General features: G+C 49.5%; 1 protein-coding gene across 6 annotated transcripts in view; it reads right to left on the bottom strand.

Moving 5' to 3' along the window:
- Positions 1-24,098, bottom strand: part of ENTPD5 (ectonucleoside triphosphate diphosphohydrolase 5 (inactive)) — a 140,317-nt gene that overhangs the window by 27,921 nt on the left and 88,298 nt on the right. For 2 of the 6 annotated variants that reach the window (XM_075329483.1, XM_075329485.1), the window contains 2 exons: positions 439-453; positions 325-360 (listed from right to left, as the gene is read on the bottom strand). The exons of 2 other annotated variants lie outside the window; for them this stretch is intronic. In XM_075329483.1, coding sequence (XP_075185598.1) covers positions 325-360; positions 439-453 — 51 coding nt within the window. The remainder of the gene's footprint in view (positions 1-324; positions 361-438; positions 454-24,098) is intronic. 2 more of the 6 variants (XM_075329481.1, XM_075329484.1) reach the window with 1 other exon arrangement.

The following is a 24,098-nucleotide window of genomic DNA, read 5'->3' as shown; positions in this document are numbered from 1 at the left end:
CAGCGAGACCACTTTTTTCTTCTATTGCCCCCAGTGTGACGAGGCATTGACTACCCCACAATACACAGTTATTCCCCAGACTATACCTCACAGCTGTGTCACATACACTCTTGACTATACCATTGCTTACGGCTGCAATCAAGGGCTTTTTGGCTATAATCCAACTATACCAGAATGTTAAGATGCACACCGTCCCCTGACAGCGGCAGAGTTGTGGTTACTCCCTGGTATATCCCAGAGCTATGAGAATACATTTATCCCCCTCATTGGTGTGGGTCAGAGGTACAAAGTTCGGGATTCCACCATAGGGTTTTGTGGAGATACCTGTCAGATAGTTGACTGTGATCCAGGCCAACACTCCTAGAGAAAGAATTGACAACATCAGATACCCGGAGCGTCCAGTGTAAGTCACATTCACCTCTCATCAGCTTTCCTTACCACAGTGTAAGTCATCTGTATCCGCCAGGAGGTAGAGGGAAAGAGAAATGTTACGGTTCAGTGATACATAATGATCGGCAAAATATATACAGCACCTTGCTAACGTCCTCCCCCTTGGTGTTTATCCAGTTGTGTTTAATTACATCCTGGAATTAAATGGTTACAGAAGAATGGAAAAAAATTACAAAGTTGTGACTGTATACAGTCATGGCAGAAAGTGTTGGCCCCCTTGAAATTGTTCCAGAAAATGAAGTATTTCCCCCAGAAAATGTTCGGTTACACATTTTACTACACAGATGGTTATTTCCAGTGTATTGAAACGCAAAAAAAACCTGAAAAAAAAGGCAAACTGGATAGAATTTCACACAAAATGCCAAAAGTGGTCCAGATACAATTGTTGCCACCTTTCCAAAATTGTGGGTAACCAACTTTGTTTCCAGCATGTGGTGCTCATTCAATCTACCCTGTGGCATATAACAGGTGTGGGCAATATGAAAATCACACCTGTAACCAGATAAAAAGGGGAGAAGTAGACTCAATCTTTGCACTGTGTGTCTGTGTGTGCTGCACTAAGCATGGAGAACAGAAAGAGAAGAAGAGAACGGTCTGAGGACTTGAGAGCTACAGTTGTGAAACATTATCAACAACTCCAAGGGTACAAGTCCATCTCCAGAGAGCTTAATGATGCATTGTCCCCACTGCACAGCATAATCAAGAAGTTTACAATCCGAGGCACCGCAGCTAATTTCTGTGTATGAAAGACAAAAATTAATGAACGTTTGCAACACAGGATAGTCCATATGTAGGATAAGCCCTAATCAAGTTCCAGATAAATTCAAGCTGCAGCTAAGTGTGCATCAGTGTCAGCGCCAACTATCCGTCCACATCTGAACGAAATGAAATGCTATGGAGAAGACCCAGGAGGACCCCACTGCTGACACAGAGACAAAAAAAGCCAAAATGTATGCGAGTAACCAAAATCCTTCTGGGAAAGCGTCTTGTGGACTTTGACAACAAGAAAGGTTTTTGGTAAAGCACCTCATTCTACTGTTTACCAAAAACAGAATGAGGCCAATAAAGTAAAGAACACAGCACCTACAGGCACATATGGGGGAGGTCAGAGATGTTTTGAGGTTGTTATGCTGGCACTGGGGGTCTTAACTGTGTGCAAGAAACCAGGAAATCTGAAGATTACCAGAGTTGTAGTGACCTGAGTCAGAAAGCTGGGTGTGCGTCCTAGATCTTGGATCTTCCACATCTGCTCACTCAAGTACTTTAAAGGTCAAAGACCACCAGCAAGCACTACAATACTTTGGTCTTCCCTCAGCAGGGCAGATCAAAGTGCAAGCGCTTGTGTAATGGAGGCCTCTGTGTGGATGACGTAGGATGTGTCATCTAAACAGAGCTATAAAGGATAACTGAGATGAATGGAAGAGTGGAGTGAGTCCCATTGGACCTAAACGCCCCCACATGTGATTATGCTAAGTCTTTTTTATGTTATACAGAGCGGCTTGGGCTAAAGGCTGCTTTACACACAACGATATCACTAGAGATCTCATTAGCGATGTGACACGCCAGATCGTAGAGGCGATTTGCCGAGATCGCACATAGGTCGTTTTGTGACCGGCGCTACAAATACGACCTATGTGCGATCTCGGCAAATTGTATCTACGATCTGGCGTGTCACATCACTAATGAGATCACTAGCGATATCGTTGCGTGTAAAGCAGCCTTTATATACAGCATTCTCGGACACTATATATAAGAACTCACTGGTGCTGGCCACAGGTTATAAGGGAAAATCCTGGTGACAGGGTCCTTTTAAGAGGTGTTAGGAGCTTGTGGATAGTTATAGGAAGCGAATGATTGCAGTTATTCAGTCTACAGGATGCTCAACCAAATATTAAGTTAAGCGTGTCAACAATATTGTGCGGTTCATTTTGAGGGCTTTGAGTGAGATTATGTACAATTTCCTACTGTCTTTTTTTATACACAAAAGAAATTAAGCATGTGTGTAACAAAATGTGTGACTGCAATAATTTTCTGGGAGACATGCTTCATTTTCTGGAAGTTTCAAGGGTGCAAACATTTTCAGCCATGACTATGTATTCACCCACTTTGCTATAAAACCCTTTCTGCTGCATAAAATTCCCCGACTTCCATCACATAAAGGCTGGAATACGCTGAACTTGGCCGCCTGGCTCGGCCCAGGCTGTGATTTTACAACCTTAACAACCTGCTTTCCCTCTCTCAGGACATCCTTACATACAGTTAGGTCCAGAAATCTTTGGCCAGTGACACAATTTTGGCGAGTTGGGCTCTGCATGCCACCACATTGGATTTGAAATGAAACCTCTACAACAGAATTCAAGTGCAGATTGTAACGTTTAATTTGAAGGTTTGAACAAAAATATCTGATAGTAATTGTAGGAATTGTCACATTTCTTTACAAACACTCCACATCTTAGGAGGTCAAAAGTAATTGGACAAATAAACCAAACCCAAACAAAATATTTTTATTTTCAATATTTTGTTGCGAATCCTTTGGAGGCAATCACTGCCTTAAGTCTGGAACCCATGGACATCACCAAACGCTGGGTTTCCTCCTTCTTAATGCTTTGCCAGGCCTTTACAGCCGCAGCCTTCAGGTCTTGCTTGTTTGTGGGTCTTTCCGTCTTAAGTCTGGATTTGAGTAAGTGAAATGCATGCTCAATTGGGTTAAGATCTGGTGATTGACTTGGCCATTGCAGAATGTTCCACTTTTTTGCACTCATGAACTCCTGGGTAGCTTTGGCTGTATGCTTGGGGTCATTGTCCATCTGTACTATGAAGCGCCGTCTGATCAACTTTGCGGCATTTGGCTGAATCTGGGCTGAAAGTATATCCCGGTACACTTCAGAATTCATCCGGCTACTCTTGTCTGCTGTTATGTCATCAATAAACACAAGTGACCCAGTGCCATTGAAAGCCATGCATGCCCATGCCATCACGTTGCCTCCACCATGTTTTACAGAGGATGTGGTGTGCCTTGGATCATGTGCCGTTCCCTTTCTTCTCCAAACTTTTTTCTTCCCATCATTCTGGTACAGGTTGATCTTTGTCTCATCTGTCCATAGAATACTTTTCCAGAACTGAGCTGGCTTCATGAGGTGTTTTTCAGCAAATTTAACTCTGGCCTGTCTATTTTTGGAATTGATGAATGGTTTGCATCTAGGTGTGAACCCTTTGTATTTACTTTCATGGAGTCTTCTCTTTACAGTTGACTTAGAGACAGATACACCTACTTCACTGAGAGTGTTCTGGACTTCAGTTGATGTTGTGAACGGGTTCTTCTTCACCAAAGAAAGTATGCGGCGATCATCCACTACTGTTGTCATCCGTGGACGCCCAGGCCTTTTTGAGTTCCCAAGCTCACCAGTCAATTCCTTTTTTCTCAGAATGTACCCGACTGTTGATTTTGCTACTCCAAGCATGTCTGCTATCTCTCTGATGGATTTTTTCTTTTTTTTTCAGCCTCAGGATGTTCTGCTTCACCTCAATTGAGAGTTCCTTAGACCGCATGTTGTCTGGTCACAGCAACAGCTTCCAAATGCAAAACCACACACCTGTAATCAACCCCAGACCTTTTAACTACTTCATTGATTACAGGTTAACGAGGGAGACGCCTTCAGAGTTAATTGCAGCCCTTAGAGTCCCTTGTCCAATTACTTTTGGTCCCTTGAAAAAGAGGAGGCTGTGCATTACAGAGCCATGATTCCTAAACCCTTTCTCCGATTTGGATGTGAAAACTCTCATATTGCAGCTGGGAGTGTGCACTTTCAGCCCATATTATATATATAATTGTATTTCTGAACATGTTTTTGTAAACAGCTAAAATAACAAAACTTGTGTCACTGTCCAAATATTTCTGGACCTAACTATCACACACTTTAAATCTTCGTCATTTGCTGAGTGCTAATGGTTTGAAGATTACATTAAGTCATTCTTCCCAATCTCTTTTTGCTTTCCTGATTTAACAGGAAAACTTTATACTCAAACACTATACATCTTCTCATCTCTATCACCTTCCCCATCTTCTCCATGGTGCTGCACTGCCCTACATCTCAATCTGATCTCTGTCTACCATCCTACCCATCCCAGACTCATCCCTTCACTGGCTTCCCATTGCCCAACGACTTCAGTTCAAAACCCTAACCATGATATACAAAGCCATCCACAACCTGTCTCCTCCATACGTCTGTGACCTAGTCTCTCGGTACTTACCTGCGAATAACCTTAGATCCTCACAAGATCTCCTTGTATACGCTTCTCATATCTGCTCTTCCCACAATCGCTGCCAAGATTTCTCCCGTGCATCTCCCACACTCTGGAATTCTCTGCCACAACATATCAGATTCTCGTCCACCTTGGAAAGCTTCAAAAGGAACCTGAAGACTCACCTCTTCCGACAAGCCTACAACCTGCTGTAACCCTCAGTCTGATACAGCACCGCACAAGCACCCCCACCTACTATATCATCACCTATCCCCTGTAGACTGAGCCCTCGCGGGCAGGGTCCTCTCTCCTCCTGTACGCTCACCCATCCCCTGTAGGTACACTGTGAGCACTCGCAGGCAGGCTCCTCTCTCCTCGTGTACCCTCCCCATCCCCTGTAGACTGTGAGCCCTCGTGGGCAGGGTCCTCTCTCCTTCTGTACGCTCACCCATGCCCTGTAGGTAGACTTTGAGCCCTCGCAGGCAGGGTCCTCTCTCCTCCTGTACGCTCACCCATCCCCTGTAGGCACACTGTGAGCACTCGCAGGCAGGCTCCTCTCTCCTCGTGTACCTTCCCCATCCCCTGTAGACTGTGAGCCCTTGCGGGCAGGGTCCTCTCTCCTCCTGTACCCTCATCCATCCCCTGTAGACTGTGAGCCCTCGCGGGCAGGGTCCTCTCTCCTTCTGTACGCTCACCCATGCCCTGTAGGTAGACTGTGAGCCCTCGCAGGCAGGGTCCTCTCTCCTCCTGTACCCTCACCATTCCCTGTAGACTGTGAGCCCTCACGGGCAGGGTCCTCTCTCCTTCTATATCCTCACCCATCCCCTGTAGACTGTGAGCCCTTGCGGGCAGGGTCCTCTCTCCTCCTGTACGCTCACCCATCCCCTGTAGGTAGACTTGTTGCCCTCACAGGCAGGTTCCTCTCCTCCTGTACACTTACCCATGCCCTGTAGACTGTGAGCCCTCACAGGTAGGGTCCTCTCTCATCCTGGATGCTCACCCATCCCCTGTAGGTAGACTGTGAGCCCTCGCAGGCAGGGTTATCTCCTCCTGTACGGTCCCCCATCCCCTGTAGACTGTGAGCCCTCACGGGCAGGGTCCTCTCTCCTCCTGTATGCTCACCCATCCCTGTAGACTGTGAGCCCTCACGGCCAGGGTCCTCTCTCCTCCTGTACGCTCACCCATCCCCTGTAGACTGTGAGCCCTTGCAGGCAGGGTCCTCTCTCCTTCTGTAGGCTCACCCATTCCCAGTAGACTGTGAGCCCTCGCAGGCAGGGTCCTCTCTCCTCCTGTACACCCACCCATTCCCAGTAGACTGTGAGCCCTCGCAGGCAGGGTCCTCTCTCCTCCTGTATGCTCACCCACTCCCAGTAGACTGTGAGCCCTTGCATGCAGGGTCCTCTCTACTTCTGTATGCTCACCCATTCCCAGTAGACTGTGAGCCCTCGCGGGCAGGGTCCTCTCTCCTCCTGTACGCTCACCCATCCCCTGTAGGTACACTGTGAGCACTCGCAGGCAGGCTCCTCTCTCCTCGTGTACCCTCCCCATCCCCTGTAGACTGTGAGCCCTTGCGGGCAGGGTCCTCTCTCCTCCTGTACCCTCATCCATCCCCTGTAGACTGTGAGCCCTCGCGGGCAGGGTCCTCTCTCCTTCTGTACGCTCACCCATGCCCTGTAGATAGACTGTGAGCCCTCGCAGGCAGGGTCCTCTCTCCTCCTGTACCCTCACCATTCCCTGTAGACTGTGAGCCCTCACGGGCAGGGTCCTCTCTCCTTCTATATCCTCACCCATCCCCTGTAGACTGTGAGCCCTTGCGGGCAGGGTCCTCTCTCCTCCTGTACGCTCACCCATCCCCTGTAGGTAGACTTTGAGCCCTCGCAGGCAGGTTCCTCTCTCCTCCTGTACGCTCACCCATCCCCTGTAGGCACACTGTGAGCACTCGCAGGCAGGCTCCTCTCTCCTCGTGTACCCTCCCCATCCCCTGTAGACTGTGAGCCCTTGCGGGCAGGGTCCTCTCTCCTCCTGTACCCTCATCCATCCCCTGTAGACTGTGAGCCCTCGCGGGCAGGGTCCTCTCTCCTTCTGTACGCTCACCCATGCCCTGTAGGTAGACTGTGAGCCCTCGCAGGCAGGGTCCTCTCTCCTCCTGTACCCTCACCATTCCCTGTAGACTGTGAGCCCTCACGGGCAGGGTCCTCTCTCCTTCTATATCCTCACCCATCCCCTGTAGACTGTGAGCCCTTGCGGGCAGAGTCCTCTCTCCTCCTGTACGCTCACCCATCCCCTGTAGGTAGACTTGTTGCCCTCACAGGCAGGTTCCTCTCCTCCTGTACACTTACCCATGCCCTGTAGACTGTGAGCCCTCACAGGTAGGGTCCTCTCTCATCCTGGATGCTCACCCATCCCCTGTAGGTAGACTGTGAGCCCTCGCAGGCAGGGTTATCTCCTCCTGTACAGTCCCCCATCCCCTGTAGACTGTGAGCCCTCACGGGCAGGGTCCTCTCTCCTCCTGTATGCTCACCCATCCCTGTAGACTGTGAGCCCTCACGGCCAGGGTCCTCTCTCCTCCTGTACGCTCACCCATCCCCTGTAGACTGTGAGCCCTTGCAGGCAGGGTCCTCTCTCCTTCTGTAGGCTCACCCATTCCCAGTAGACTGTGAGCCCTCGCAGACAGGGTCCTCTCTCCTCCTGTACGCCCACCCATTCCCAGTAGACTGTGAGCCCTCGCAGGCAGGGTCCTCTCTCCTCCTGTATGCTCACCCACTCCCAGTAGACTGTGAGCCCTTGCATGCAGGGTCCTCTCTACTTCTGTATGCTCACCCATGCCCTGTAGACTGTGAGCCCTCACAGGCAGTGTCCTCTCTCATCCTGTACGCTCACCCATCCCCTGTAGGTAGACTGTGAGCCCTCGCAGGCAAGGTTATCTCCTCCTGTACGCTCACCTATCCCCTGTAGACTGTGAGCCCTCACGGGCAGGGTCCTCTCTCCTCCTGTACGCTCACCCATCCCTGTAGACTGTGAGCCCTCACGGGCAGGGTCCTCTCTCCTCCTGTACGCTCACCCATTCCCAGTAGACTGTGAGCCCTTGCAGGCAGGGTCCTCTCTCCTTCTGTAGGCTCACCCATTCCCAGTAGACTGTGAGCCCTTGCAGGCAGGGTCCTCTCTCCTCCTGTACGCCCACCCATTCCCAGTAGACTGTGAGCCCTTGCAGGCAGGGTCCTCTCTCCTCCTGTATGCTCACCCACTCCCAGTAGACTGTGAGCCCTTGCATGCAGGGTCCTCTCTACTTCTGTATGCTCACCCATTCCCAGTAGACTGTGAGCCATCGCAGGCAGGGTCCTCTCTCCTCCTGTACGCTCACCCACTCCCAGTAGACTGTGAGCCCTTGCATGCAGGGTCCTCTCTACTTCTGTACGCTCACCCATTCCCAGTAGACTGTGAGCCCTTGCAGGCAGGGTCCTTTCTACTTCTGTACGCTCACCCATTCCCAGTAGACTGTGAGCCCTTGCATGCAGGGTCCTTTCTACTTCTGTACGCTCACCCATTCCCAGTAGACTGTGAGCCCTTGCAGGCAGGGTCCTTTCTACTTCTGTACGCTCACCCATTCCCAGTAGACTGTGAGCCCTTGCATGCAGGGTCCTCTCTACTTCTGTACGCTCACCCATTCCCAGTAGACTGTGAGCCCTTGCAGGCAGGGTCCTTTCTACTTCTGTACGCTCACCCATTCCCAGTAGACTGTGAGCCCTTGCAGGCAGGGTCCTCTCTACTTCTGTACGCTCACCCATCCCATGATTATTGGACTTGTCTTTATTTTATTTTTATATAGTGCTAACATATTCCGCAGCGCTATTTTGTATACCCCTATTATGTATACCCCTTTTCACATGTAAAGCACCATGGAATAAATGGCACTATAATAATAATAATCATCCTCTTCACAATGTTGCACTATACTACATCTCATGACATTCTGTGTCTGCTACCCCAGCTGTCCTTTCCCTCATCTGTCTACCATCCTAACAGCTCTCTCATCAGTGCTGCACTGCCCTACATTACATCCTCATGTTTATCACCCTGCCCATTCGCTTCCTCATTTCTAGGACTCTACCTATGCTCTCCACAGTACTGCTCCACCCTATATCTCCATCTCATCTGTCTACCACCTTGCTCATCCACTGCACCGCCCTACATCTCCTCCTCATCTCTGTCTATCACCTACCCATCCTCTCCACAGTTCTGAACCTACCTACATCTGATGCTCATCTCTGTCTATTACCTACTCGTCCTCTCCACAGTGCTGCACCGCCCTACATCTCCTCATCTTTCACCGTACCTTATTTCCACAGCTCTGCACATCTCATGCTCATTTCTGTCTATTACCTACCCGTCCTCTCCACAGTTCTGCACTGCCCTACATCTTCTCATCTCTGTCACCCTACTCATCTTCTCCACAGTGTTGCACCGCCCTACATCTCCTCCTCACCTCTATCACCCTACCTGTGCTCCCCTTTCTTCTAATCCTCCATAATCAAAACCTCCCATTCTTGTCTTCGGAGCTTTTCTCATGCTACACCAATTCTCAGATTATTCTACCACAGACTATCTAGTTAATTCCAGGGTTCATGGTTTTAATTTGCTCTATCGCCTCATTTCACCAATCTAACTTATTTCTCACTTCCTACATTTTTTTCTCAAGATTGTTTCTTTTTCATCAGGTTCCCACACTGTATGTCGTGTCAGATACGGTCACTTACTGGTGACAAGTTCATGAAGCTTTTCCTGAATATTCTGATAGTAAATTATGGCTGAACCTTACATTACAAGCACTTTGTGTGAATTGCTGAGTTATGAGGTACTCTGTAATGGCTGATATTGTCTGTAAATGTGCCCTCCGAATTGTAAAGTGCGGAATATGCTGGAACTATAGAAATAAAAATGGTTATAGCCTAAGCATCGTTGAACTACAAAGTAAGTATGAAGGTAAGTTATCGATTTAATAAATGGAACCAACCACCAAGATTTTGCTATATGAAGTAAAGGCAGTGCCATCCTTGCACTAGGATGCTCAATCCAGGCAGTGCCATACTGGCACTAAGAAGCTGAATCCAGGCAGTGCCATACTGGCACTAAGATGCTGAGTCCAGGCAGTGCCATACTGGCACTAAGATGCTGAGTCCAGGCAGTGCCATACTGGCATTAAGATGCTGAGTCCAGGTAGTGCCATACTGGCACTAAGATGCTGAATCCAGGCAGTGCTATACTGGCACTAAGATGCTGAATCCAGGCAGTGCTATACTGGCACTAAGATGCTGAATCCAGGCAGTGCTATACTGGCACTAAGATGCTGAATCCAGGCAGTGCTATACTGGCATTAGGATGCTCAATCCAGGCAGTGCCATACTGGCACTAAGATGCTGAGTCCAGGTAGTGCCATACTGGCACTAAGATGCTGAATCCAGGCAGTGCTATACTGGCACTAAGATGCTGAATCCAGGCAGTGCTATACTGGCACTAAGATGCTGAATCCAGGCAGTGCTATACTGGCATTAGGATGCTCAATCCAGGCAGTGCTATACTGGCACTAAGATGCTGAGTCCAGGTAGTGCCATACTGGCACTAAGATGCTGAGTCCACGCAGTGCTATACTGGCACTAAGATGCTGAATCCATGCAGTGCCATACTGGCACTAGGATGCTGAGTCCAGGCAGTGCTATACTGGCACTAGGATGCTGAATCCATGCAGTGCCATACTGGCACTAGGATGCTGAGTCCAGGCAGTGCTATACTGGTACTAAGATGCTGAATTCAGGCAGTATCATACTGGCACTAAGATGCTGAATCCAGGCAGTGCTATACTGGCACTAGGATGCTGAATCCATGCAGTGCCATACTGGCACTAGGATGCTGAATCCAGGCAGTGCCATACTGGTACTAAGATGCTGAATCCAGGCAGTGCTATACTGGCACTAAGATGCTGAGTCCAGGCAGTGCTATACTGGCACTAAGATGCTGAATCCAGGCAGTATCATACTGGCACTAAGATGCTGAGTCCACGCAGTGCTACACTGGCACTAAGATGCTGAGTCCAGGCAGTACCATATTGGTACTAAGATGCTTAATCCAGGCAGTGCTATACTGGCATTAAGATGCTGAGTCCAGGCAGTGCCATACTGGCACTAAGATGCTGAGTCCAGGCAGTGCCATACTGGCACTAAGATGCTGAGTCCAGGCAGTGCCATACTGGCACTAAGATGCTGAGTCCAGGCAGAGCCATACTGGCACTAAGATGCTGAATCCAGGCAGTGCCATACTGGCACTAAGATGCTGAGTCCAGGCAGTGCCATACTGGCACTAAGATGCTGAATCCAGGCAGTATCATACTGGCACTAAGATGCTGACTCCAGGCAGTGCCATACTGGCACTAAGATGCTGAATCCAGGCAGTGCTATACTGGCACTAAGATGCTGAGTCCAGGCAGTGCCATACTGGCACTAAGATGCTGAATCCAGGCAGTGCTATACTGGCACTAGGATGCTGAATCCAGGCAGTGCCATACTGGCATTAAGATGCTGAGTCCAGGCAGTGCCATACTGGCACAAAGATGCTGAATCCAGGCAGTGCTATACTGGCACTAGGATGCTGAATCCAGGCACTGCCATACTGGCACTAGGATGCTCAATCCAGGCAGTGCCATACTGGCACTAAGATGCTGAGTCCAGGCAGTGGTATACTATCACTAAGATGCTGAGTCCAGGCAGTGCCATACTGGCACTAAGATGCTAAATCCAGGCAGTGCTACACTGGCACTAAGATGCTGAGTCCAGGCAGTGCTATACTGGCACTAAGATGCTGAATTCAGGCAGTATCATACTGGCACTAAGATGCTTAATCCAGGCAGTGCTATACTGGCACTAAGATGCTGAGTCCAGGCAGTGCCATACTGGCACTAAGATGCTGAGTCCAGGCAGAGCCATACTGGCACTAAGATGCTGAGTCCAGGCAGTACCGTACTGGCACTAAGATGCTGAATCCAGGCAGTGCTATACTGGCACTAAGATGCTGAATCCAGGCAGTGCTATACTGGCACTAAGATGCTGAATCCAGGCAGTATCATACTGGCACTAAGATGCTGAATCCAGGCAGTGCCATACTGGCACTAAGATGCTGAGTCCAGGCAGTGCCATACTGGCACTAAGATGCTGGATCCAGGCAGTGCCATACTGGCACTAAGATGCTGACTCCAGGCAGTGCCATACTGGCACTAAGATGCTGACTCCAGGCAGTGCCATACTGGCACTAAGATGCTGAGTCCAGGCAGTGCCATACTGGCACTAAGATGCTGACTCCAGGCAGTGCCATACTGGCACTAAGATGCTGAATCCAGGCAGTGCTATACTGGCACTAAGATGCTGAATCCAGGCAGTGCTATACTGGCACTAAGATGCTGAATCCAGGCAGTGCCATACTGGCACTAAGATGCTGAATCCAGGCAGTGCCATACTGGCGCTAAGATGCTGAATCCAGGCAGTGCTATACTGGCACTAAGATGCTGAATCCAGGCAGTGCTATACTGGCACTAAGATGCTGAGTCCAGGCAGTGCCATACTGGCACTAAGATGCTGAATCCAGGCAGTGCTATACTGGCACTAAGATGCTGACTCCAGGCAGAGCCATACTGGCACTAAGATGCTGAGTCCAGGCAGAGCCATACTGGCACTAAGATGCTGAATCCAGGCAGTACCGTACTGGCACTAAGATGCTGAATCCAGGCAGTGCTATACTGGCACTAAGATGCTGAATCCAGGCAGTGCTATACTGGCATTAGGATGCTCAATCCAGGCAGTGCCATACTGGCACTAAGATGCTGAGTCCAGGCAGTGCTATACTGGCACTAGGATGCTGAGTCCAGGTAGTGCCATACTGGCACTAAGATGCTGAGTCCATGCAGTGCCATACTGGCACTAAGATGCTGAGTCCAGGCAGTACCGTACTGGCACTAAGATGCTGAATCCAGGCAGTGCTATACTGGCACTAAGATGCTTAATCCAGGCAGTGCTATACTGGCACTAAGATGCTGAGTCCAGGCAGTGCTATACTGGCACTAAGATGCTGAGTCCAGGCAGTGCTATACTGGCACTAAGATGCTGAGTCCAGGCAGTGCCATACTGGCACTAAGATGCTGAGTCCAGGCAGTGCCATACTGGCACTAAGATGCTGAGTCCAGGTAGTGCCATACTGGCACTAAGATGCTGAATCCAGGCAGTGCCATACTGGCACTAAGATGCTGAGTCCAGGCAGTGCCATACTGGCACTAAGATGCTGGATCCAGGCAGTATCATACTGGCACTAAGATGCTGACTCCAGGCAGTGCCATACTGGCACTAAGATGCTGAATCCAGGCAGTGCTACACTGGCACTAAGATGCTGAGTCCAGGCAGTACCATACTGGCACTAAGATGCTGAGTCCAGGCAGTGCCATACTGGCACTAAGATGCTGAATCCAGGCAGTGCTATACTGGCACTAAGATGCTGAATCCAGGCAGTGCCATACTGGCACTAAGATGCTGAATCCAGGCAGTGCCATACTGGCACTAAGATGCTGAATCCAGGCAGTGCTATACTGGCACTAAGATGCTGAGTCCAGGCAGTGCCATACTGGCACTAAGATGCTGAATCCAGGCAGTGCTATACTGGCACTAAGATGCTGAGTCCAGGCAGTGCCATACTGGCACTAAGATGCTGAGTCCAGGCAGTGCCATACTGGCACTAAGATGCTGAGTCCAGGCAGTGCCATACTGGCACTAAGATGCTGAGTCCAGGCAGAGCCATACTGGCACTAAGATGCTGAGTCCAGGCAGTACCATACTGGCACTAAGATGCTGAATCCAGGCAGTACCGTACTGGCACTAAGATGCTGAATCCAGACAGTGCCATACTGGCACTAAGATGCTGAGTCCAGGCAGAGCCATACTGGCACTCAGATGCTGAGTCCAGGCAGTGCCATACTGGCACTAAGATGCTGAATCCAGGCAGTACCGTACTGGCACTAAGATGCTGAATCCAGGCAGTGCCAAACTGGCATTACGATGCTGAATCCAAGCAGTATCATACTGGCACTAAGATGCTGAATCCAGGCAGTGCTATACTGGCACTAAGATGCTGAATCCAGGCAGTGCTATACTGGCACTAAGATGCTGAATCCAGGCAGTATCATACTGGCACTAAGATGCTGAGTCCACGCAGTGCTATACTGGCACTAAGATGCTTAATCCAGGCAGTGCTATACTGGCACTAAGATGCTGAGTCCAGGCAGTGCCATACTGGCACTAAGATGCTGAGTCCAGGCAGTGCCATACTGGCACTAAGATGCTGAGTCCAGGCAGTGCCATACTGGCACTAAGATGCTGAGTCCAGGTAGTGCCATACTGGCACTAAGATGCTGAATCAAGGCAGTGCCATACTGGCACTAAGATGCTGAGTCCAGGCAGTGCCATACTGGCACTAAGATGCTGGATCCAGGCAGTATCATACTGGCACTAAGATGCTGACTCCAGGCAGTGCCATACTGGCATTAGGATGCTGAATCCAGGCAGTGCTATACTGGCACTAAGATGCTGAATCCAGGCAGTGCTATACTGGCACTAAGATGCTTAATCCAGGCAGTGCTATACTGGCACTAAGATGCTGAATCCAGGCAGTGCCATACTGTCACTAAGATGCTGAATCCAGGCAGTGCTATACTGGCACTAAGATGCTGAATCCAGGCAGTGCTATACTGGCACTAAGATGCTGAATCCAGGCAGTGCCATACTGGCACTAAGATGCTGAATCCAGGCAGTGCTATACTGGCACTAAGATGCTGAATCCAGGCAGTGCTATACTGGCACTAAGATGCTGAGTCCAGGCAGTGCCATACTGGCACTAAGATGCTGAATCCAGGCAGTGCTATACTGGCACTAAGATGCTGAGTCCAGGTAGTGCCATACTGGCACTAAGATGCTGAGTCCAGGCAGTACCGTACTGGCACTAAGATACTGAATCCAGGCAGTGCTATACTGGCACTAAGATGCTGAGTCCAGGCAGTGCCATACTGGCACTAAGATGCTGAATCCAGGCAGTGCTATACTGGCACTAAGATGCTGAGTCCAGGCAGTGCCATACTGGCACTAAGATGCTGAATCCAGGCAGTATAATACTGGCACTAAGATGCTGAGTCCAAGCAGTGCCATATTGGCACTAAGATGCTTAGTCCAGGCAGTACCATACTGGCACTAAGATGCTGAATGCAGGCAGTGCCATACTGGCACTCAGATGCTGAGTCCAGGCAGTGCCATACTGGCACTAAGATGATGAATCCAGGCAGTACCATACTGGCACTAAGATGCTGAGTCCAGGCAGTTCCATACTGTCACTAAGATGCTAAGTCCAGGGAGTGCCATACTGGCACTAAGATGCTAAGTCCAGGCAGTGCCATACTGGCACTAAGATGCTAAGTCCAGGGAGTGCCATACTGGCACTAAGATGCTGAGTCCAGGCATTGCCATACTGGCACTAAGATGCTGAATTCAGGCAGTGCTATACAGGCATTAGGATGCTGAATCCAGGCAGTGCTATACTGGCATTAGGATACTGAATCCAGGCAGTACCATACTGGCACTAGGATGCTGAGTCCAGGCAGTGCCATACTGGCACTAAGATGCTGAGTCCAGGCAGTACCATACTGGCACTAAGATGCTGAGTCCAGGCAGTGCCATACTGGCACTAAGATGCTGAGTCCAGGCAGTGCTATACTGGCATTAGGATGCTGAATCCAGGCAGTACAAACCGGCACTAAGATGCTGAATCCAGGCAGTGCTATACTGGCACTAAGATGCTGAATCCAGGCAGTGCTATACTGACATTAGAATGCTGAATCCAGGCAGTGCTATACTGCCACTAGAATGCTGAGTCCAGGCAGTGCCATACTTGCACCAAGATGCTGAATCCATGCAGTGCCATACTGGCACTAAGATGCTGAGTCCAGGCAGTGCCATACTGGCACTAAGATGCTGAGTCCATGCAGTACTGTACTGGAACTAAGATGCTGAATCCATGCAGTGCCATACTGGCACTAAGATGCTGAGTCCAGGCAGTGCCATACTGGCACTAAGATGCTGAGTCCATGCAGTACTGTACTGGAACTAAGATGCTGAATCCAGGCAGTGCCATACTGGCACTAAGATGCTGAGTCCAGGCAGTACCGTACTGGCACTAAGATGCTGAATCCAGACAGTGCCATACTGGCATTAAGATGCTGAGTCCAGGCAGTGCCATACTGGCACTAAGATGCTTAATCCAGGCAGTGCTATACTGGCACTAAGATGCTGAATCCAGGCAGTGCCATACTGGCATTAGGATGCTGAATCCAGGCAGTACCATACTGGCACTAAGATGCTGAATCCAGGCAGTGCTATACTGGCACTAAGATGCTGTATCCAGGCAGTGCTATACTGGCATTAGGATGCTCAATCCAGGCAGTGCCATACTGGCACTAGGATGCTTAATCCAGGCATGGCCATACTGGCACTAAGATGCTGAGTCCATGCAGTGCCATACTGGCACTAAGATGCTGAGTCCAGGCAGTACCGTACTGGCACTAAGATGCTGAATCCAGACAGTGCCATACTGGCATTAAGATGCTGAGTCCAGGCAGTGCCATACTGGCACTAAGATGCTTAATCCAGGCAGTGCTATACTGGCACTAAGATGCTGAATCCAGGCAGTGCTATACTGGCATTAGGATGCTGAATCCAGGCAGTGCCATACTTGCACTAAGATGCAGAGTCCAGGCAGTGCTATACTGGCATTAGGATGCTGAATCCAGGCAGTACCATACTGGCACTAAGATGCTGAGTCCAGGCAGTACCATACTGGCACTAAGATGCTGAATCCAGGCAGTGCTATACTGGCACTAAGATGCTGTATCCAGGCAGTGCTATACTGGCATTAGGATGCTCAATCCAGGCAGTGCCATACTGGCACTAAGATGCTGAGTCCAGGCAGTACCGTACTGGCACTAAGATACTGAATCCAGACAGTGCCATACTGGCACTAAGATGCTGAGTCCAGGCAGTGCCATACTGGCATTAAGATGCTGAGTCCAGGCAGTGCCATACTGGCACTAAGATGCTGAGTCCAGGCAGTGCCATACTGGTACTAAGATGCTGAGTCCAGGCAGTGCCATACTGGCACTAAGATGCTGAATCCAAGCAGTATCATACTGGCACTAAGATGCTGATTCCAGGCAGTGCCATACTGGCACTAAGATGCTGAATCCAGGCAGTGCTATACTGGCACTAAGATGCTCAATCCAGGCAGTGCCATACTGGCACTAAGATGCTGAGTCCAGGTAGTGCCATGCTGGCACTAAGATGCTGAGTCCATGCAGTGCCATACTGGCACTAAGATGCTGAGTCCAGGCAGTACTGTACTGGCACTAAGATGCTGAATCCATGCAGTGCTATACTGGCACTAAGATGCTGAGTCCAGGCAGTGCCATACTGGCACTAAGATGCTGAATCCAGGCAGTGCTATACTGGCACTAAGATGCTGAGTCCAGGTAGTGCCATACTGGCACTAAGATGCTGAGTCCATGCAGTGCCATACTGGCACTAAGATGCTGAATCCAGGCAGTGCTATACTGGCACAAAGATGCTGAGTCCAGGCAGTGCCATACTGGCACTAAGATGCTGAGTCCAGGCAGTGCCATACTGGCACTAAGATGCTGAATCCAGGCAGTGCTATACTGGCACTAAGATGCTTAATCCAGGCAGTGCCATACTGGCACTAAGATGCTGAGTCCATGCAGTGCTATACTGGCACTAAGATGCTTAATCCAGGCAGTGCTATACTGGCACCAAGATGCTGAGTTCAAGCAGTACTATGCTGGCACTAAGATACTGAATCCAGGCAGTACCATACTGGCACTAAGATGCTGAGTCCAAGCAGTGCCATACTGGCACTAAGATGCTGAGTCCAGGCAGTGCCATAGTGGCACTAAGATGCTGAGTCCAGGCAGTGCCATACTGGCACTAAGATGCTGAATCCAGGCAGTGCTATACTGGCACTAGGATGCTTAATCCAGGCAGTGCCATACTGGCACTAAGATGCTGAGTCCATGCAGTGCCATACTGGCACTAAGATGCTGACTCCAGGCAGTGCTATACTGGCACTAAGATGCTGAATCCAGGCAGTGCCATACTGGCACTAAGATGCTGAGTCCAGGCAGTGCTATACTGGCATTAGAATGCTTAATCCGGGCAGTGCTATACTGGCACTAAGATGCTGAATTCAGGCAGTGCTATACTGGCATTAGGATGCTGAATCCAGGCAGTACCATACTGCCACTAGAATGCTGAGTCCAGGCAGTGCCATACTGGCACTAAGATGCTGAATCCATGCAGTGCCATACTGGCACTAAGATGCTGAATCCAGGCAGTACCATACTGGCACTAAGATTCTGAGTCCAGGCAGTGTTATACTGGCACTAAGATGCTGAGTCCAAGCAGTACCATACTGGCACTAAGATGCTGAGTCCAGGCAGTGCCATACTGGCACTAAGATGCTGACTCCAGGCAGTGCCATACTGGCACTAAGATGCTGAGTCCAGGCAGTGCTATACTGGCACTAAGATGCTGAGTCCAGGCAGTGCTATACTGGCACTAAGATGCTGAGTCCAGGCAGTACCATACTGGCACTAAGATGCTGAATCCAGGCAGTGCTATACTGGCACTAAGATGCTGAGTCCAGGCAGTACCATACTGGCACTAAGATGCTGAATGCAGGCAGTGCCATACTGGCACTCAGATGCTGAGTCCAGGCAGTGCTATACTGGCACTAAGATGCTGAGTCCAGGCAGTATCATACTGGCACTAAGATGCCGAGTCCAGGCAGTACCATACTGGCACTAAGATGCTGAATCCAGGCAGTGCCATACTGGCACTAAGATGCTGAGTTCAAGCAGTACCATGCTGGCACTAAGATGCTGAATCCAGGCAGTACCATACTGGCACTAAGATGCTGAGTCCAGGCAGTGCCATTCTGGCACTAAGATGCTGAGTCCAGGCAGTGCCATACTGGCACTAAGATGCTGAATCCAGGCAGTGCTATACTGGCACTAAGATGCTGAATCCAGGCAGTGCTATACTGACATTAGAATGCTGAATCCAGGCAGTGCTATACTGGCATTAGAATGCTTAATCCAGGCAGTGCTATACTGGCAATAAGATGCTGAATTCAGGCAGTGCTATACTGGCATTAGAATGCTGAATCCAGGCAGTACCATACTGCCACTAGGATGCTGAGTCCAGGCAGTGCCATACTTGCACCAAGATGCTGAATCCAGACAGTGCCATACTGGCACTAAGATGCTGAGTCCAGGCAGTGCCATACTGGCACTAAGATGCTGAGTCCAGGCAGTGCCATACTGGCACTAAGATGCTGAGTTCAAGCAGTGCCATACTGGCACTAAGATGCTGAGTCCAGGCAGTGCTATACTGGCACTAAGATGCTGAATCCAGGCAGTACCATACTGGCACGAAGATGCTGAGTCCAGGCAGTGCCATACTGGCACTAAGATGCTGAGTCCAGGCAGTGCCATACTGGCACTAAGATGCTGAGTCCAGGCAGTGCCATACTGGCACTAAGATGCTGAGTCCAGGCAGTGCCATACTGGCACTAAGATGCTGAGTTCAAGCAGTACCATGCTGGCACTAAGATGCTGAGTCCAGGCAGTGCCATGCTGGCACTAAGATGCTGAGTCCAGGCAGTGCCATACTGGCACTAAGATGCTGAATCCAGGCAGTGCTATACTGGCACTAAGATGCTGAGTCCAGGTAGTGCCATACTGGCACTAAGATGCTGAGTCCATGCAGTGCCATACTGGCACTAAGATGCTGAATCCAGGCAGTGCTATACTGGCACTAAGATGCTGAGTCCAGGCAGTGCCATACTGGCACTAAGATGCTGAGTCCATGCAGTGCCATACTGGCACTAAGATGCTGAATCCAGGCAGTGCTATACTGGCACTAAGATGCTGAGTCCAAGCAGTGCCATACTGGCACTAAGATGCTGAATCCAGGCAGTGCTATACTGGCACTAAGATGCTTAATCCAGGCAGTGCCATACTGGCACTAAGATGCTTAATCCAGGCAGTGCCATACTGGCACTAGGATTCTCAATCCAGGCAGTGCCATACTGGCACTAGGATGCTCAGTCCAGGCAGTGCCATACTAGCACTAATATTCTCAGTCCAGGCAGTGCCATACTGGCACTAAGATACTGAATCCAGGCAGTGCCATACTGGCACTAAGATGCTGAGTCCAGGCAGTACCATACTGGCACTAAGATGCTGAGTCCATGCAGTGCCATACTGTCACTAAGATGCTGAGTCCAGGCAGTGCCATACTGGCACTAAGATGCTGAGTTCAAGCAGTACCATGCTGGCACTAAGATGCTGAATCCAGGCAGTACCATACTGGCACTAAGATGCTGAGTCCAAGCAGTGCCATACTGGCACTAAGATGCTGAGTCCAGGCAGTGCCATAGTGGCACTAAGATGCTGAGTCCAGGCAGTGCCATTCTGGCACTAAGATGCTGAGTCCAGGCAGTGCCATACTGGCACTAAGATGCTGACTCCAGGCAGTGCCATACTGGCACTAAGATGCTGAATCCAGGCAGTGCTATACTGGCACTAAGATGCTGAATCCAGGCAGTGCCATACTGGCACTAAGATGCTGAGTCCAGGCAGTGCTATACTGGCATTAGAATGCTTAATCCAGGCAGTGCTATACTGGCACTAAGATGCTGAATTCAGGCAGTGCTATACTGGCATTAGGATGCTGAATCCAGGCAGTGCTATACTGGCATTAGGATGCTGAATCCAGGCAGTACCATACTGCCACTAGGATGCTGAGTCCAGGCAGTGCCATACTGGCACTAAGATGCTGAGTCCAAGCAGTACCATACTGGCACTAAGATGCCGAGTCCAGGCAGTACCATACTGGCACTAAGATGCTGAATCCAGGCAGTGCCATACTGGCACTAAGATGCTCAGTTCGGGGGGGCGTGGCCTGGACGGCAATGTGAAGAGACGTGTTTGTGGAGCTCTCCTGCAAACTCCCTTGATAAATCCCTGAATACCGCTGTTATCACTGCCTCAGCCGGCTGTCAGGAAGATAAGGTGGTGAGGACTTGTCTGGGGTGAGTCTGGTGGATGCAGAGTGCCATGGTCCGTCACAGGCAAAAAGATAATGGAGGCGGGAAAGTCCCCAGCTCTCAAGATGGTGCCATGATAAGGCAGGAAGCTGAGAAAGTTAATGCAGCCTGTCAGGAGAGGATGCAGGTCGCGGCAAGGCTGGAGAAATTTGCCTGGACTTCAGAGAAATCACTTCAGCATACAGATAACAGAGGTGAGGAGGGAGAAGATAATGCCAGCTCTGATGAGATGGGGGATGGTGAAAAGCAGCAAGATAAGACAGGAGAAGTGGAGAAAGCACATAGTGCACAGGAGGCTCCAGAAAACCCCACTTTAAAGGACATTTTTGCAGTGGTGTCTTTTTGTAAAACAGCTCTGACTACCCTGACGAAGCAAGTTAAGGGATTACAGGCAGAGGTTGCTGACATCAAGAAAGACCTCAAGAAAGCCGATCTGAGAACAACGGCTGTAGAGGAGAGAGTGGGGATAACAGAGGATCATATTACAAAACTACAAAAGTCTGAAAAAACATTTGCACAGCAGATAGCTGAAATCATGGCAAAAAATGATGATTTAGAGAACCGCTCTAGAAGAAATAACATCCGAATTGTCGGCATCCCTGAGAAAGCGGAAGGAAGAAACCCCACTGAATATGTAGAAGACTGGCTCAGGGGGAAAATGGGTGCTAATGTCTTATTCAAGCTCTATGCCGTGGAACGTGCACACAGAGTCCCGATGCAGCCACAACCAGCAGGCAGGGGCCCTCGCACTATGCTAGCCAAGCTCCTCAACTACAGAGACAGGGACACTATACTGCGAAAGGCAAGAGACATGGAGGATCTTATGATTGACGGCCAGAGAATTTCCATATACCCGGACTACTCCATTTCTGTTCAAAAGCTACGTATGACTTTTACAGGAGTAAAGAGGCGCCTGCGAGAGATGTGGGTGCAATACTCAATGATGTTCCCGGCAAAGCTAAGAGTGACGGCGTTGGAGCGGGTGCACTTTTTTACAACTCCAGAGGAAGCCATGCAGTGGTTGGACGCAAACGAAAAGCGGATCCGTTTGAAGGAATGAGCTGACTGTCTGAATCTGCAGTGTGTTGGAGAAGGCCGGCTGAGGCTCTACAACATCCTTAGGAGCTTACAGGGGACCCTTCTTGTTTTTTCTTTTTTTTTCTCCTTCCCTTTGGGATTGAGGTAGTATGCAGGGGGAATGTGAAGGGTTTGATGTGAGCTTCGCAGGACATGGGGACTGCCTAATTAGGCGCGGTGGTGGTATTTACAATTTGAGATTCCAGTTTAATTACTGTTCGCCATTTTACTGTTATATTGGTTGAGTGGAATATGATTATACATAGAAAGGGGGGGAGTGGAGAATTGTTGGAAAAGGGACGAGTTTTAAAATGTGTCTAAGAGGGGAAGGCGAGGGAGGTAGGGGGGAATTTAGTAGGGATTATGGACCAGGTTTGGAAAACCCGATGCTTCACGGGAGTACTCGAAAACACGAAGTGGTGGGGAGTAGGAGGGGAGGGGAGCAGGGGGGGAGGGGGGGAAGGGGTAGGGTAGAGGCAGCATGGGGAGATACTACAAGGTTTGATGGTTTTACTGGGTGGGATAATGGGGGATAGAATTAAGGTGTTGAGTTGGAATATTAGAGCGTTATCAGATAGGTCTAGGAGAGCGGCAATAATTAAATATGTTCAAGACCAGAACCCGTCAGTAATATGTCTACTAGAAACGCATCTAACAAAGGAGACAACACATGTTTTAAATAGGAGATGGGTGCAGAAGGCCTATCACTCCACCTTTTCCAACTATGCAAGGGGTGTATCACTGCTGATCCATAACTCTGTGCAATATGAAGAGATAGAAGTGTATGTGGATAAAGAGGGACAGTGTGTGGCCGTCAAGTGTAAAATATTTGGCAGACTCATGTGTATAGCTGCAATATATATACCACCTCCATATAAGTGCACCAAACTAAGGGAGATAAGGGAGTTCTCTGAGAAGGGGGGGAGTAATCCCTTTTTTACTGGTGGGGGACTTCAATAATGTGATAGACCTGTACTGGGATAGGAGTAGTAGACCTCCAGGTATTCAGGATAGTTCTATGACTTCGTTTGGCACTCTTATTGGGGAACTTGGAATGGTGGATGCCTGGCGAGTGAGGAATGGGAGGGTATCCTGCTTCTCTTGTTATTCGGCTTCACATAACACTCTGTCCCGCATTGACATGGCTCTAGCTAGTGATCTGATGGATGCAATGATAAGCGACGTGCAATATCTGACAAGAGTGATTTCAGATCATAGCCCAATTCTAGTGTCCATACGACGGGGGACCCTGACAGGGGGAAGGAGGGGAGAGTGGAAGCTTCATCCAGCATGGATCCGTCATATTAATATGGGGAATATAGAACGGGATCTTGGGGATTTCTTTATCCACAACGAGGGTAGCACTGGTCCGCTGGTGGTATGGGATGCGATGAAGGCATACCTCAGGGGGCTCCTGTTCAGGGATATCTGTAAACGTAAAACACAGACGAGGCAGGATGAGAAAGATAGCCTGGGGGCCTTAGATAAGGCAGAGCTGGAAGCAATCCGGAGTACTACTACGGACGCGAAGCAAAATCTTAGGCAGGCGCATGAACAGGTTAATAAGATGCTTTTGGAGAAGGCGGTAAGGAAGCAGGCATTCCAAAAATTGCATTTTTATGAGGAGGGGGAAAAAGTTGGTCATCTATTATCGGTCATAGCTGCAGCTCAAAGGAGTAGTTCATTTGTGCATGGTATGGACACGGTGGAGGGGACACAGGTCACTGAGGTTGAGGAGATCCTTGGGGTCTTTAAAGATTTCTATCGCACGCTATATTCTTCTATTGGAGAGATGAGGGTGGAAGAGGTGGACTCATTTCTTGAGCGAGGTGAGCTTCCGGTGTTGTCTGTGGCGGATAGAGATAAACTGGAGTCACCTATTACTATTGATGAACTGGAGGGCGCTCTGCATGGCATGAGCAATGACAAGGCACCGGGAGCAGACGGGCTACCAGTTGAAATTTATAAACAGTTAGAAGAAATCCTATTACCCAAACTATTGAAAGTCTTTGAGGTGGCGGAGGGGGAAGGTGTATTGCCTGAATCTATGAGAGAAGCAATAATAGTAGTAATTC

This window comes from Anomaloglossus baeobatrachus, chromosome 12, assembly GCF_048569485.1.
Source record: "Anomaloglossus baeobatrachus isolate aAnoBae1 chromosome 12, aAnoBae1.hap1, whole genome shotgun sequence".
Taxonomy (NCBI): Eukaryota; Metazoa; Chordata; class Amphibia; order Anura; family Aromobatidae; genus Anomaloglossus; species Anomaloglossus baeobatrachus.
Note: the sequence above shows the minus strand (reverse complement) of the source record. Positions and strands in the feature narration are given on the sequence as shown.